Source organism: Diadema setosum, chromosome 9 (genome assembly GCF_964275005.1).
Source record: "Diadema setosum chromosome 9, eeDiaSeto1, whole genome shotgun sequence".
In the NCBI taxonomy this organism is placed as follows: Eukaryota; Metazoa; Echinodermata; class Echinoidea; order Diadematoida; family Diadematidae; genus Diadema; species Diadema setosum.
Window position 1 is genome coordinate 35,827,812 of NC_092693.1, and position 16,801 is coordinate 35,844,612.

Genomic DNA, 16,801 nt, shown 5'->3' on the forward strand with positions numbered 1-16,801 from the left:
CTCCTCACCTTCTGCCAGTTTTGCCATGAGCTGCAACCTGCCCGTTGTGTTGAGCGTGATGCCTTTCTTGTCCAGCTCTTCGCTGTCCAGCAACGAGGGTGCCTGCTGACCCTGCTCACTCCTCTCCGTCACGTGATTGACCTTCATCGGTCGCCCGGCAAGCTCAAAGCCATTGAGCTGGTCTAGCGCCCTCTTGGCATCTTCCGCATCGTGGAACTGTAGGAGCAGCAAAGAGTTAACTTGATGTGGATGGGGGCTAGGACAACGTTGAGTCATATCAATGACCTTCTAATGCCACGGGTGAAGCAATTACTACCATGAAGTTCTGATTAATAAATACCTTCCTTCAAAATACCACCGATGAAGAAAACAAAAGTCACTTTATATTCAATCGTCTACTTTATCAAGTACACTAAATTGCAGACCACAAAAGTACAATACCTAAGTTACACCAAAATCAAGTTTTGTAAGACACTCACACTGTTTTTGTTATGTATTTTTTCTCTCCTGATCACATATATTCTTTATATACAAACTATTTTCCAAAGGCTCCTTCCTTTTCACTGACTTCCTGTCAAAATGAGATTTCAATAATATCAATTTCTCATCAAAATAAGATCGAGATTTGTCACATGCACAATATTTATGTCAGAAACAGAGATTTGAATTTGTTGTTGGATGTTTGGTGTTGGATGCACTCACAAGATTGTGTAATAATGAAGACAGAGGCTGGCTGGCTGAGGCAGCCATGCTCTAAGTGTTGGAATACTATAGATGTATAGATGAAGGGCTCTATGGAATAGAGTTAATGCGTTAGAAAACATATAAGATTCAGTTTCATTCTTGGCAGCAGCGCAACAAGAGTTTGAGAACTTGAAACACCCTACTTTGCAACTGTCAAATTGAGTCGAAAGACAATACAAATATAAATCTGGCTCATGAGGAGGTCAAAGACCTTAAAACAACTTTCCCAGACAAACTGGAGATTTTGGAATCAAGTAAATTACAAACTTTTTACACCACTATTTGTGAATATCAGTACACACTTAGAAGTGCTGACGTTGCCAAGATCAAACTGAGCAGCAAAAGCAAAATTTTTATCAAGAAAAGAAAGCAGAAAGAATCAAAAGGCAACACTTGGGTATTGCTTAAGTTATGAAAAGTAGATCTGAGTGAAAGATGACAGAGTTGTTAGCAAAGAGCCGCAACTTATCAAAGGAAGGTATCCAACCAACGTCTTGGGTGTCATTTTAAGGTTAAAACAGAGATTCACTAAATCATGTATCTTCACTGCGTACATAAGGATCATAAGATAAGTTTGCTTACCGTAATAAAGCCATATCCCTTTGACCGGTTTGTGTCTGAATCCATCATGAGTTGAATGTTGTCGATCTATGGGGAAAACAGTGCAAATCATTGTTTGGTCATCACAGTGGATATATGTAACAAATAACAAGTAGTTAGCAACTATCAGTGGTGGAGGAAGACCATTCTGGAAACGCCTTACACAATCACATCTTACTGACAAGGTGCTGACTGAAAAAAACAAACAAACAAACAAAACCATAGAATATGAAATCATGATTCGATCTTCACTAAGCTGATCTTCTTCTGCAACGAACTGCACTATGAATAATAAAAAAAGCCAGAAATCACAAGAGAACATCAGTTTGAGAGAAAGTTTCCCCAATAACTGCCAAAAAAAAAAGGAGTTCATTGAGCTTTCACAACAATTTGGGGTACAAAGTTTGTTCTCATGTATTCATCTCCTTTACCATCCACAAATGATGAACTCGAGTTTATTCCCCTTAGTTATTCCCCTCATTCTTATAATAACACATATGAGACACAACTATATTTGGATTGACATTAAATACACTACACTGATTAGCGAAGATACCACTTATACTTGCAGTGTAATGCATTTTTTTTCAAGACTATAAAAAAACCACTTTAGCTGCAATCACACTACGCAAATCTACGCACAGTTACACCACCTAGTGTTTCGCTTTGAGCAGTTTGACCGCAAACTTCCAAAAAAAAAGACTTCCTGCGTCAGTCACACGCACTTGGAAGTTTCTCATTTTTCATGAAACAATGTGTAGTTTTGTGTAGTGTGACCACAAACGGCTGAAACTTCACGAAGTCTGTCACATGATGGGATCCACTTGATGTTGTTGACAAACATTGCATTATTCTTTAGCACGCTGTTGGGCATTTGCATTTTTCATATTCAAGGAGGGAGTGCAGTTTTTGCCCATGTGGAGCATCCATGCTAGAGACTGAAACTATCGAATCTACGCATAGTTTTGCATTACTGAAACTACGCATAGTTTTATCTGTACTGCAGTGTGAATGAGAGCTCACTCTTCTGGAAGTTATCGGGAATCAAATTTCTGGAAATTTATCGGGAAGCAATCTCCAGGTAGTTTTGCATAGTGTGACTGGCTTTTCTTCTTGATATCAAATTTGAGGTGTCACTAACCTTGCCAAAGGGCTCAAATATGCCTTTAAGCATCTGCTCTGTGATGTTGTAGTGGAGCGAGCCCACGTAGAGTCGCATGGGTCCGGCGTTGACCTTCTGGAGGGTGACATTCTGACTGGCTGACCGGTTCTTCTCGGCATGGGACGGCTGGACAATGATGGGTATGCCAAGGAGTTTCTGGTTGTTTAGCCCTATTGCCTGGTGGAGAAACGGGAGTTTGACATGTTCTTAGACTAAATTCAGCAAAGTTTTCTTGATATTCACAGTGGCATTGATGGCAAAACAATCATATTAAAAACAAACAAACATAGAACTATAAGCAATTGTCATTTGGGTTACACAAAATTCTAATCTTATATTCCTCTTCAACAATAGATGTGTAGAAGACCTGCAAAGTATTCATGTCACAATTTGTAAGAGTTTGCACATTGCTTTGTACTTCTCTGACAGCCGTAACATTTTGTGGTAGGCAGGTAGACTACAGTAACATAAATATGTCTAATGTCCCAAGCTCATCAGACATTCAGGTTTGAAACATCAGAGGATAATTTCAACATCTTGCGCTTGAGAACAAGAAGGATTCACCACTGTGGCTGCAAAGCCTTCAAGGCTTTCTGGACACCTGTCTAGTTCTCACAAGGGCACACAAATCATACATACAAACTTACCAGGGGAACTGATTCTGTGGAGTCAAATTCCACATATCCTACACCTTTTGATCTCCTCGAGTTGCGATCTGTGATGATTTTCACACTTCTGACCTGTGACAGCAACAAAACAGAACAATCAAAATATTCAGATTACTTGCAAGTTACTCAAATCCACTGCATGGTCGATAAAGTTAATACTAATTTTTTTGTCTACATGCTGATCCAATACTGACAATCTTTTAAGACATCAAAATTAAAAGAAAGGAATTTTAATCAATGAAAAAAAAATGCATAACTATATTTCATATTTAAGATCTCAAGCATTTTACGGTTTTCATTTCATTTTCATTTTTAATTATGGAAATGATACTGTAGCACGAGAGTTGTAAAAACTTGGTGAATATGAAAGAAAATTACCACTGCATCATCCAAATGCAGTCACTGAAAATGAAATGGCTTCATCATGCATGACTGTATGGCGTTTGAAGAAGCATTTAATGACCAAATGCTAAGTGTCAAATCTTGAGATTACAGTGTGATTTTCAGGATAATGATCCCAATTACCACCGAAAACCAAACACCCATTTCTTCAGCCACAACTGAGCGATCCTGAATATGTCATCAAAACCTGTTCATAACATTTCAAGTAATAGCACCAACAGACTGAAAGTATGCAAAGGCCAGTAAAAATACTGGAAAAGCACTCGGAGAGCATAGACCTCCACCAAGCAGCTCATTTTCATCCTATATCTTAGTCCTACATTCATATCATCTGCATTACCAGAGTCCTTGGCCATCAAAACATACCCAAAGCATTTGGAATCACATTGATATCATTGTTAGTTTATTAGCTACTCACAAATAGCCCTGTTTCCTAACAGTAAACAATCCTTTGATTTCTTTTTTGTTGTAGAAACCCTGGGGCCGTATTCTGAGGGCTTAATTAAGGTGTAATTAGCACTTAATTACCGAATTGGTATTCTGAGGGCTTAATTAAGTAGGGTGTTTATTAACTACCATGACAACGAGCGTTTTGGTGGGAAAGTATTATTCGCTTGCGCGTATCAACGCGTGTGCACTTCTTAAGAGGAATTAATCACAGAGTTGATTGCAAATCGGTATTCTGAGCATGTTATTACGTATGAAAGTTAATGGAAAACTTAATGATACCAAAGAGTGTCATTAACTACTCTGATATCACGCATTACAGCGTTTTTTTCTCGGCCACAACGATGCTTACCGTCTTCCGTAACCGAGGAACGATTGAGTCTTGTTGTCATGGTATCCGTAGAATTCAGAGAAAAAAGAAATATAGGCGATCTTCGAGGAATTTTGTCATTTTATGTGAGCTCTTCACGTGCGTAGGTGAAGGGTTGTAATCAAAGACCGGAGTATGCGCACGGAGCTCTTGCGTTGTAATTACGGGGTGTGTGTGAAGGAGCGCGCATTGAGAGCACATTTGCGTGCGTGTTCATCATTTTGGCTTCTAGCAACGCATCTGATTGGATGGAATAACAATTAGATGGGAGGAACCTAAGATAATAATAGGGGATTTAATCATACCTCAATTACGTCCTCAGAATACTGATTTTGCCTATGATTAAGGGCCTATTAACTTCTCTACTTAATTACGAAGTTAATTACAGACTTAATCACAACCTCAGAATACCACCCCTGGCTCCAGATAGTGATCCGGGTCACTACCAATACGTAGTCATCTGTTCATTGTGTCATCAATTTTTCCTGAAAATTTCATCCAAATCTGCTCCTAACTTTTTGAATTATTTTGCAAACAACACACAAACACACATACAAACTAAACTAACACTGGCAAAAGCATAACCTCCTTGGCAGAAGTGATGAATTGTTCACATACCTTGCCAACAGATGAAAAGAACTCCTTGAGCTGTCTCTCTCTGGCACGTTGTGACAACTGCATCACGAACACAGTCCTGGCGTCTCTCGTGTCAGCGTCAGGATCGTCACGTCTACGGAGGGAAGAATGCATGCAGAAATTCTTGTCAGCTGATGACCAACTTGGGAAATGCTCACTAGTTGTTAAAATACTGGTTACTTTTACATACTGCTGGGCTCTCATAGGCTGCTACTAATAAGTGATAAATTTTCCAGCTTTTACATGGGTAGTCACAATCAAGTTAAATCACTTCATGACCACTTCTTTGGAATTAAATAAGGCATCTAATACCGGTCTCCCTACGAGCACTAGTTCGGCACTGGCAACTGACCTAACTTTTGCTCAAGCCCTACCATGCTCAGAACAAATAACCCTCATTTCTTCACAAGTCTCACTTAGCACAGGATACTTTAAAATGTTTAACAAGAGAAATACATGTTGTGGGAATCAAACTTGTGATAAATCATTTCGATGAAGATTGTAGGTTAACACTCCTGTCAAACTCACTGGGATGATGATAACCAGATAGAAAATGGGAAACAATCATGCAATATATATTTTACAGAGAGTAAATACACACTGCTCTATGTGGGGAACACCATGGTACATGGAAATATCTGCATTGTTAAAACATACATATTGGGTACATTATCCAAACATAGTATGTATTTTGCAGAGGTGATATGTCAATCCTGAAATTAAGCTTGTGTCATCCTGCAAATATAAGTCCTACCAAGTCCTGAAAGACTGATCAGTGATTGCTAGGTGTCCTAAATGATCTCTTGTTATGGTCATGTCTCACTGCTTGACACATACAACACTCATCATTTTAAAGAAGCATGCTAGCCAATCCCTTTATAAAACTTTGGGATAGGTTTGCTTACAATTTCTCAGATATGTCCCCTGAAAAATGTTCAATGTAAAAATCATACACCTTTTGTCACTTAGCAACAAACATTTGTTTAAGGGGTGCTTCATTACGACGCAGCTCACTTACTGTGGACTGGTGTCTTTTTTGCTACGTTCCCTACTTCGAGAACGAGACTTTTTTGAGCGGTAGCCATCTTCCTCACGTTCCCTGCGGTTTCCCCTGTAGCCTGATCGTTTGTCGCCACGGTAACCGCCATAGCGCTCTCGGCTTCTGCTGCGGCTGCGTCGGCGTTCCCTGTCCCTGTCCCTGTCCCTCTCTCTGTCCCGGTCTCTGTCCCTGTCACGATCCCGATCCCGGTCTCGGTCTCGGTCCCGATCACGGTCCCTGTCCCGGTCCCGCTCGCGGTCCCGCTCTCTATCCTTGTCCCTTCGGTCACGATCCTTCTCTTTCTCCCTTTCCTTGTCCCTGTCCTTGTCCTTCTCCCGGTCCCTGTCCCGGTCCCTGTCCCGTTCTCTGTCTCTGTCTCTGTCTCTGTCTTTGTCCCGGCCTCTGTCACGATCTCGATCCTTGCGGTCTTTATCTCTGTTTTGTTTTATATAGAAGAAAATAATCATAACATGTAAACGAGCTTAAGGCTGGAAGCGTGGATCTGATGGAAAATTTGAAGGAGAAACTAGAGGAATAAAAGCTTTGTCAAACACACAATCACTGTCCTACAGAACATTCCTAGAGAATATAAGTACTGTAATTCCATTGGTCACGAGGAATGTATAGATACATGTATGTATACACACCACTGACAAGTGCATCGTCATGTTTTAAACAAGAGAAGGGAATGTCAGAACATTGATCAAATGCGCAAGTGGCAAGACATGCACATAACAGTATGTAATGCATATGCCACCTAGCTAAGAAATGAGCAACCTGCAGCATAATAAATGGCCAAAATTCTTCTCTACAAAGCATATACATGTACATATGTAAAGAGCATGCCATAAATCTTCATTTTACAGAGACCTTTTCTCTAGTTTGACACAATAATATGCCAAACATTTTTTTGGCATAAAACTACAAATGTTCAGTGGCTGCTTGGCAGATGAGAGAAGTAGAGTGAACATGACTTGGAAACTAACCCATACCTGCCAACATTTCAAGACGAAATATCTTACTTGTGGATTGCAAAAATCTTATTTTATATGGAAACTGAAGTTAAAAATCTTACTTTCGGTCAAATCTTCAGAAAATACACATGAAAGGTATATCTACATATTTTTTTAAAATCTGATTTCTCTGACAGAAAATCTGATTTTGCTATTTTTAACGTAAAAAAATCTTACTGAATCTGATAAAATCTTACTAGTTGGCAAGTATGCTAACCTGTGTCGTTCCCTCTCTTTGCTCTTGCTCCTCTTTCGACCCCTGCTTCTGCTGCGACTCCTTTTCCTCTCCTCCCTGCAAACCGGAATAAACTCGCAGGGTTAGCAGATTGCATCAGATCTCATTTCATACACGATATTCTCTCTACTCACATCATTAAAAATCAGCACAGAGCACTAGAGTAAAAACATGAGTGAAAGAGTTGATCCCTACATACCTATCAACAACTGCACAAAATCATGCTCCTTCAAGACTGCTCATTGGCATTTTGGTCGCACTTGGAAGGAATGATATTGATTCCTTGATACAATTAAAGCTTATAGCTGTAAAACATAAAATTGGGTCTCCATCACTTCAGGCAGTCATCAGCATTTGCATGAAATAAACTATGAATGCCACAATATGACAACCCTTTACCGAGTTAAGTTGGAGCATTCTTTGCACATACATGTGATTACAATTTCACATGTAAGGGTTCCCATGAATACACTTCATATCCTATCCTAACTTGATTTTGACAAAGAAAAGCAGACAAAGCAGAATACATGAGCAAATCCATCTAAACCTCGATCAAACTTGATGTTTCTCTGAAGTCCCAACTTGGTGGTTTGGTTTGTGGTGGAAAGTCTACACAAGAACAAAGAAAAATAAGCTAAAGGCAACAGGCAACAAGACTTAGTTTTACACATCACTAAGTTATTTATCACCTTGTTAAAGGTATGCAAAATCATATCAAACACTTTGTGCCATATATTTTGACTTCTTCCTTCCAAAGATATGGTCGCTTACTGTGCAAGACTACCAGAATTACAAATACTTGACTTTTCACAAAGTTATAATATTAACTATATTCCTGCAACTATCCACATACATTTGTATACATCACATCAGTGAAGATCCAAACTTACAGTCGTAGTGTAACAAAACAGTGTGATATCCTTTCAAATTTCAGTCATCATTTCGCTAATTTTTTGACTCTAATCACTGTGCCCTCCAATCGTACGTCAGCTATATCATTGTCATGATGCTATTTGGAATGAACAAACTAGCAATCAAATCATGTTCCCCATATCGCTTGTTGTTGTATGGTCCTCACTAGATCTTTCCTGTAAATCTACTCACTACTAGCAAAGCAAAAGTTCTTTTAAGGGCCATTTAGTAAATGACTATCCAAAGTAACACTACATTTTAACTGACAAAAATTTACAAAACACATTCCATTGACTCTTATCCAATCAGATCAATGGCTCTGCCCCCTGCTTAGACAGGCCATGTATGCACAAGTAGTGACTGTCCACTTATTTGGCATTTGAGAGACACAAATCTTCTCAAACGTACTCTCGATTTCCCCTGTTCAATCTCTACTCTCTCCCACTCTTGCTCTCACACCCACTGCTGGAACATAGGAAGAATGCGAGAGGCAAAGAGATGGGGCGCAGACCACAAAACCTTGAGAATCATCCGCGGGACAGCTCAGCATCGCAACCCGCCACCTCTTGACGTAAACAACTTGTGATTTCAGGTTCCGCACGTGACTTGGTTAGGTTTTTCTCACTTTATCCAAATTATCTGCGGCAATAGATAGTGACCCAGTTGTTACATGGAGAATCGAAATTCCTAATACTTGGGGGTGAGGAAGGGGTGAGGAAGGGGGAAGGATTACAAAGTTTCTGCTGCTCATGTCATATGTAAAGAGGCTCAGTTGTGTGTACCGCTACTACAAATAATCTTTCTGGTACAACCACATTCAGCTACATTTTAGCTGCCAATGGATATGCACTCTGAATGTAGCCCATCTTCCAATGACTGAGGATTCAGAGAATCTTGTCACGTATAAACTGATCTGTGGAGCCATGTACAAGTACTTTCAGCAATGCATGTTTCAATGAATATTGAATTTCAAAATACTTCAAGGAAATTGTACTTTAGCTACCTCTGTATCAAATTTGATCTTTTTTCATTGTAATGTATTTAACCTCACAAACATTTGTCAACATAGAAATATTTGACATGCACTTGAGCCACCATGTCAGTGCTACTTAACACCTCCAGCAAAACTCAGGAGTATAGCTCAGCTACAGCAAACAGGGTTTACTACATATGCGGCAAATGCTGTCTCAATTCTTCTCTGCATCACAATTCCACTAGACCTTACCTTCTGAGGGGTAATTAAGCAGGGCTGACTTTTCCGCATCAAGTTCACCACCAAACTATCCCTCAATAACTTGTCACCTATGTGTAGGGAGCACACGTGTAGAATTGTTACTGTCTCTGCTATCGAATGGATAGGTTATGTGAAGTGAATGATCAGGCATGTTCTGTCCCTTTTGAAGATGGTCAGTAGTCAAATCATTTACTAGGCAAAAACAGGTTGCATGTTAGTTATGCATTCTAAAACACATTTCTGCATTATCAAGATTGAACATTGTGAACATGTAATATCAATCTGCATGTCTTATTGCACAAACGCTATAACCTCAAAAGTTATCTATTTGAATTGACACCCACCTCTTCTTCGTGATAGGTTCTTCAACGATGGCTTCCTCTACGGGAGGGGCACCATTCTCAGCTGCCACGTCCTGAATTCCAAACGAGAACATCATGAATGTGAACAGCACAAGCACGTTGGATTTTAAGGGAGTAGAAAGGGGATTGCGGTGAACGGGGAGAGAAAACAAGAAACAAAAGCAGAAACGAATCAATACATTTGTTGAGAGCAGCGTCACATTCTCATATCACAAAGCAGCAGTAACAGGCCCCACTACTGTCACGCAATGTTGATATCTCTATTTGATAATGTTTAACCGATACATGCACACAGTTCAGTGTGGCTACTAGTGCAATGTATTTCATGCACTCCATAATATTTGATTGACACATTGTACTGACAAATTGTATCATAACAGCTAATAATATGTAAGAAGGACAGTATAGAGACCTGTTACATGTTGCTTTTGCATTTTAATTCCACTGAGCAGATTTTTTTTTTTTACTGGGGGCTCACTGTTCCATCCAACACTGCTACAATACCAAATCAGCACCCCTTTGAAGTATCAATTTCATCTGCTCAACAAGTACTTTTTACAACAGCACACCATATGCTATGGGCCCGTTGTAAGCTAAGACAAATACTTACACTGACCAACCATCAGTCATGAAACTTTTAAATAGACCGATCCGAACGAAATCAGTTGGTCCGAATACCAGTTAAAAGGAATCTGTGACAAATGAAAATGTTGGGAAAGTGTAAGAAGGGTACAGACACTGGCAATCCTACCATTCTTGAAAAAAGTATGATTTTTCTTTCAAAGCAATGGCATGAAGTGAAACAAGTATGTGGAATGCATCAGAATAATGTCTGAAGGAGTTGAAACGTAAATGTAAAACACATGAAGCACCTGCCACTGCAGAGTATTTGTAACACAGACAACTATATTTTCCAACTGCTTTTACATCACTGGTGCGAGAAAGGTGAAAAGAATACCGGGTGTATGAATTTGTAACAGCATTTAGCCAACATCAACTTACAGTATGATTCACAAGAATTTTAGGTCGATTGTAATCATGTTATCTTCAATAAAGTACCAATGTTTTGAGCACTTTACAAATTGCCACATCACTTGCCTAATATGATGTTATGGTCTTTTATGTAATTGTAATGTTTATTTTCAATGTTTACTTTCTACATTTTATCATAACACATTGCAATATAATAAACTGACTAGAAAAAGAAAGGAAAAATTCAGAAAGCATCCAGCGGATTTGATGACATGGAGAACTGCCACGAAACCTTCCGTACTGCTGATGATGTGTACATCCCTCAACATCCTAGAAAGAATGGACGGGAAATGTATTCAGTTCTCGTAACAAATAAATGGTACACTAACAATTATCTGGCGGGAATGAGAAATTTTGCAGCTAACAGCAATGGGACGGACAAGTTGTGAATGATCATCATGAAGGATATTGGAGATCGACAATGGTAGAGCAATTTGTTACACTTCAACGCTATTCATACGTCAACAAGGAAGTACGGTTTGAAAGTACTAAAAAACAATGGAAATAACAAATTAGACAAGATCAACCAGTAAATATGCAACGATTCAATGCCATGAAAAGGCTGCAGACACTGAAACTCCCGTCTCAATTCACAAGGCATACTTTGTAGATCCAAGATTTATACAAAACAAGACTAAATACCTGTCCAGTTGCTATCTGAAGCTCATTTCTATCATAATTCAATTGACAGTGCATGCATAATGTTTCCAGCAGTCCTTTTTTAACACTCCCTCCTTGCCTCTTGTGGTGTTGCAAGCATACACTATCAATATCACTGTGTGAACAACCAATCTATGCTGCATAAGACAAACAACACGACTTCCAATCAGAACTTGTCAAATCTCTATTACGTGACAAAGCCTCATACATACCTCCTTTTTATATGGAGCTTCCAACATTGCCTCAATGGCATCCACATCAAGATCCTCGCCCATCGTTTCTCCTTGCACTCCGTGCGCTACACTTGTACTCTCGAAACCTCAGTGAGGGAAGCACACCTTGTAACAAGCTCCTGTAACTTTAAAGAGAACGAAAGGAAGGGGGATTGGGAAAAACTGCTTTACACTCAAGAACAATGCACTGGCTTAAAAAAATTTGAGTAATTTCTCTGTTCTCCGATTCATAGACAAAAGCCTTTCTTTCCCGGCCCCTTTTTATTCCACTAAAACAAAGAACTGAGCTACAGTTACAATTTGTACAGCATGTGATTTTCATTGGCAATGTCAATTTCCCCTTGGTGGGCTTTCATTTACAGGTCTCCTTCACTCTCTTACAAATTTCAGTCAGTGACAAGAGGAGAGGGGGAAAAAAATTACAAATCCGGCCACATTAAAGGGTGTGTACAGTTCTGGTCGAGGTGAGGATTTAACTTTTAACGTTTTGCGAGATATTCAGAAGCCACTCTATGAGATGTCAAAGAGCATGCAATTCTAAGGGGTATCAAAAGTTTATTTGATGAAAATCGGTTTTGAAATGGCTGAGATATCCAAAAACAAGGTGAAACAAAGAGATCCTAATAAAAGGCGTGGTCTGTAGTCTTTTATTATTATCAATTTTTTTGATATCTCAGCCATTTGAAAACCGATTTTCATCAAATAAAAGCTGAATCCTTCTTAAAAATACATGCTCTATCATATTTCATAAGAGGTTTCTCATTATCTCACTTACGAATGTAAAAAACATGAATCCCCTTCTCAACCAGTACTGTACAGCCCCTTTAAAACTGCAACATTCATCCGTAGCCACAGTTCCACAGCTGTATGATTTCTACACAAACACACTGGACATGTACAATGTACGAAGCGTCGCGACCAAAAATAGAATAGGTTAGAATCACCCAGTATTTATAATTTCTATCACTCCACATAGTCTTTATACATGTGTAGACCCACTGTACACTAGTATCCAATAATTAGAGGTCTAACGTTACAGTGTAGACCAGTCCATTTTGATAGTAGACCTTGTGTACAGTGTACAAAGTACAGCATACTGTACATACGTTGTAGATCTCATAATGTTATTATTTTGTGGCCAAAGTTGGATCACAATGATATCATAGAGAAGTGGCTCATGTACATTGTATGAGGGGGAGAGTCCCGTATGAGCAGGAGCCCCTCTCATGAGCTGGTTTCCCAGACTGATGACTTGAGGGGTGGCTACGTGTATGTAGGCTACTACACACAGTGAGTTCCCTATCCAGTGATACAGTGTATATGATATCTAGGCTAGCTTCTCCAATACCATGTGTAACATGTGTACAGTATACACTCAGGCCATGGCTGGACTAGCACAAGCAATCACACACTTGTGACTGGATGGTAAAGACACATGCGTGCGTGTGTGGTTGTACAATATACACTGCCAATATTAAAGAAAGTAGGATAATAAGTACACATAGACAGAAACATAGCTTGACTGAAACATGTGAAATGGGTGCTAGTGTACTTTTGCACCTCCCCGTTTCCTGATCTCCAAACATGCACAAACTCACGCAACAACCACAAATATTTGCACCAGAGTGAGACCCAGGTCCAGTTGAAATGGAATTTTTGTCATTTTGACACGTTCACACTTGTCGGTCGCAGAGCTTCTATCTACACTGTAGTTCGCTTTGCGATAACTGTGTTGCACAGGAGCAGACGGCACAGCATGGCATGCAAAACATGTTCACAGCTCGGCAGCGAGCGCAAGGATTGATCTGAATGTACACATACAATGTACAATAGCAATCTCACAGCGACTACCGCAAGTTCTTCTATGGTATATAAAAAGATAAACCTGTTTTTCCGCCTTTCCCTCAGCTTGTATTGAGTCTTGTGGTGACTGATTGACATTTTGGGTTGTTGTGTGTGTGTGTGCAACCATGTACAGTATATGTACGTGTGAGGGTGTGTATGTGAATGAAAGAAGATTGTGAAAAGTACTGCATGTAAGATAAGGGTGAAAGAATATGAGAAAGAATAGAAAAACTGGGGGAAAGGAAATGAATGAAAAAATACCAATAAAAACCTAGAAAAATGATACAAAAGGTTTACAAGAGAGAAAGTACACTTACATTGTAAAATAAAAACAAAAGATAATGGAAGGAAAAAAACAAAGAGAAACCGGCATTACAAACAATAACAATTAAAGATTGAAAATAAAAAGCACTATGACAGAATAATAGAATGAGAGATAAATCAAACCTGGATGAAAGCAAAGATGAATAGGGAAGAAAGAATTATACAGGTTGAAAAGGAAATAAGAAAAGGATACATTAGAACGAAACATAAGAAAATGATAATGGAGAGGAAGAAAGGAAAGGTACATGGAGAGAAAGATAGCCCATGAAGGAAACAAAACAATTACATCATAGGCAGTAAATACTGTATTAAATATTGAATTAGGAAATTGAGAAAGTCAGACAAGAGGAAACCCACAAAGAAATGATTAATAAGAAGATATGGGAAAGTTAGGAAACTCTGCCTAACACTGAACAGGTAAACTCAACCTCTTCATGACCTCATTACCAGGGGCTGAGTTTACCCATGGGTGTTTGATTTAGGCCGATTTTACCCACAAGGCACAATTACACCACCCGGCAATGAAAGAAGAAAAAGAAAAGAGAGAAAGACATAAAGGGGCTTTTCAAAGACACTCATACAAAAGGCCGCTGGGCACTGTGATCACTACATTCACTCATTCAGATCAAACGTTTCTTAGTTTACCCTTACTGCATGCGTTGAACGTATTCGTAATGTGTCGATTGCTTACAAGTATAGGCCTACACTGCAGAGCAGTATTTCCAGCAATCAAGATTTTCAGACTCTGAGGGACCATTTTTTAGGGTGAGCTGAGTTTGTGAATGTTTTGAAATCATTTGTGAGTCAAGGAGGTTCGAAAGTGGTACACTAACACCTGTTAAATGTCATTTTGTCAACTCAAATGTCAATACGTATCATTAAATTACAAGGTTTTTTAACTGGGTCAGGAAAGCCTCACAAAACTAAGCATTAAAGTGATGAAATGAATCACAGCATGCAGATGTTCTGTCTTTATAGTAGGGCATCGGCAGCGCGATGCACTTTGTCATCCCCTTCAACAATTCACACACAAGTCGTGAGTTCACTAGTCATCTTTGACCTACTGTACTGTAGGTCTCTATGCATCTACAGAGCATAAAAATACTTTAAAACATTTGTTTACAATAAGAGAAATCTATCATATTATTTTTGATACATATGATATCATGAAAGTCACATTTTGGTTGCAAAAGCGCTAGCATTTTCAAATAAACTTACAACCACCAGATGCCTTCAGTGCGAGTTGAGCAATGGGAACGCGTAGGGCGCGCGTTTGGTCGAAAAGTGGACCCACAATTTTGGATTAAAATCACCTTTCAGGCATTTTTGCGGGTTCATGGGAGGAACAAATCCCCATAAATTTGGTATCATAAGATTCATATGAAAGCTTATGATGATCTCATTCTTCTCGTCCTATTTTGAGTTCAGATATGAAGATGTATTGCTACCTAAATTCAGAGTTAAGCCTAAACATGGCTATAACTCAGCTGTTCCGTTGACTGTGTAACTCACCAGGCTGTTGTATGACGTACAAGGATGTGATGGTGCTGAATCCAAAAATAGCATTGGTTTTTCGCTCATTCAACACAATCAACCCGCGAAATAGCGATTAAGATACCCTGTCAGCATGGTAACAGCATCAGCGAACTAAGCAGGGTGGGGCCTACAAGTCTTACTCTTAGACACTTGGTTACACGCCATGACTCATGGTTACAGTGTACGGCGCGCACTTACGCGAAGCTCCAGTCGTATCGGTTTTGCATGCATCAGGTACGATGTTCAGCCCCTGCACCGCATAGCGCACCGCCGGGACAGAAGGTGAGTACATGTGCGCGTCTCCATGCAATCTCTATTAGCTACCGAGTGCGTTTTGTTCGTCTACTATAGAAAAAAAAGCTAGTGATGCATATGCACCACTACTGTGTGCGCTTTTACTCCGACGTAGACCGACGCTTACTGTATACGCACTGTAATAGTCTGTATGTATACTAATTACTACTTTAAAAGTGGATATTTTCACGTGAGTAATTTTTCGCGCTCGCCCGGGTAAGCTGGATTTCGCGTGTTTTTAATTCCGCAGAATCAGGACATTAACTACTGGAAATATGGCACGCAAGAATATTCGCATGCTTTTATTTTTTCGCGCTAGCATCTGGTTGCACGAAAGGCAAGAAAATTTCCACACCGCGAAAATTTCCACTTTTACAGTATGTACAAAGCTCTCTCTGGTCATCGGTCTCGCGTGATAGTGGCGCCGGGAATATTTTTTCCGCGGAGACTTCACCACTGTACATCTAGCTTCACGGAATACCCTCTTACAGAAGAGAACCGTGAATGTCAAAATGATTAAAAATTCCTCCAGACTAACAACAAATTTTTCTGTCTACGACCTTGGTTGCTCACTTTCCATGTTGTATTTGCCCAGCTACGCTGTACATTGTAAGTGCAGTACGGTAGTTAGCGCAGTACCATGCATGTACTGTATTGGCAGCCAGACACGATAAAACCAGTGCGAGTGCAGTACGTGCATGCATGCTATCCACGCCTACTTTACAGTGTATCTATCTAGCAGAATCAAAGCGGGCCTCGCAGCTAGCAGGGTAGGTGTGTGTTGATAAGGATGCTCATTTAGCCTGAGAAACACGCGAGCTTTGAATGTGATAAACGCAGTGAATAGCACCACCCACTTGAGTGCGCTTGACTGTGACTTTTCATTAGAATTCTATGCTCGCAACCCACTTTTTCGCCACGGTTTTCACAGCATGAGGATGAAAAATATCCTGTTTTTATTTGCGCATAACTTCACCGTTATTAATGATTGTGAGAAATTCTGCACATGTGTTATGTTAACAATGGACATTTATGGATATGTATGTTTTGTGT

At 39.6% G+C, this 16,801-nt stretch overlaps 1 protein-coding gene across 4 annotated transcripts in view; it reads right to left on the bottom strand.

Annotated features, from left to right (window-relative positions):
* LOC140232649 (RNA-binding protein 39-like) overlaps positions 1-16,801 on the bottom strand; it is a 33,504-nt gene that overhangs the window by 6,718 nt on the left and 9,985 nt on the right. The window contains exons 2-10 of one of the 4 annotated variants that reach the window (XM_072312750.1): positions 11,729-11,874; positions 9,807-9,877; positions 7,299-7,373; positions 6,048-6,503; positions 5,012-5,123; positions 3,154-3,246; positions 2,486-2,683; positions 1,327-1,392; positions 9-216 (exon numbers count right to left, since the gene is read on the bottom strand). In XM_072312750.1, the coding sequence (XP_072168851.1) occupies positions 9-216; positions 1,327-1,392; positions 2,486-2,683; positions 3,154-3,246; positions 5,012-5,123; positions 6,048-6,503; positions 7,299-7,373; positions 9,807-9,877; positions 11,729-11,791 (1,342 nt within the window). In that variant the 5' untranslated portion in view covers positions 11,792-11,874. Of the gene's footprint in view, positions 1-8; positions 217-1,326; positions 1,393-2,485; positions 2,684-3,153; positions 3,247-5,011; positions 5,124-6,047; positions 6,504-7,298; positions 7,374-8,739; positions 10,269-11,728; positions 11,875-16,801 lie in introns of those variants that run through there. The other 3 variants (XM_072312752.1, XM_072312753.1, XM_072312751.1) reach the window with 3 other exon arrangements.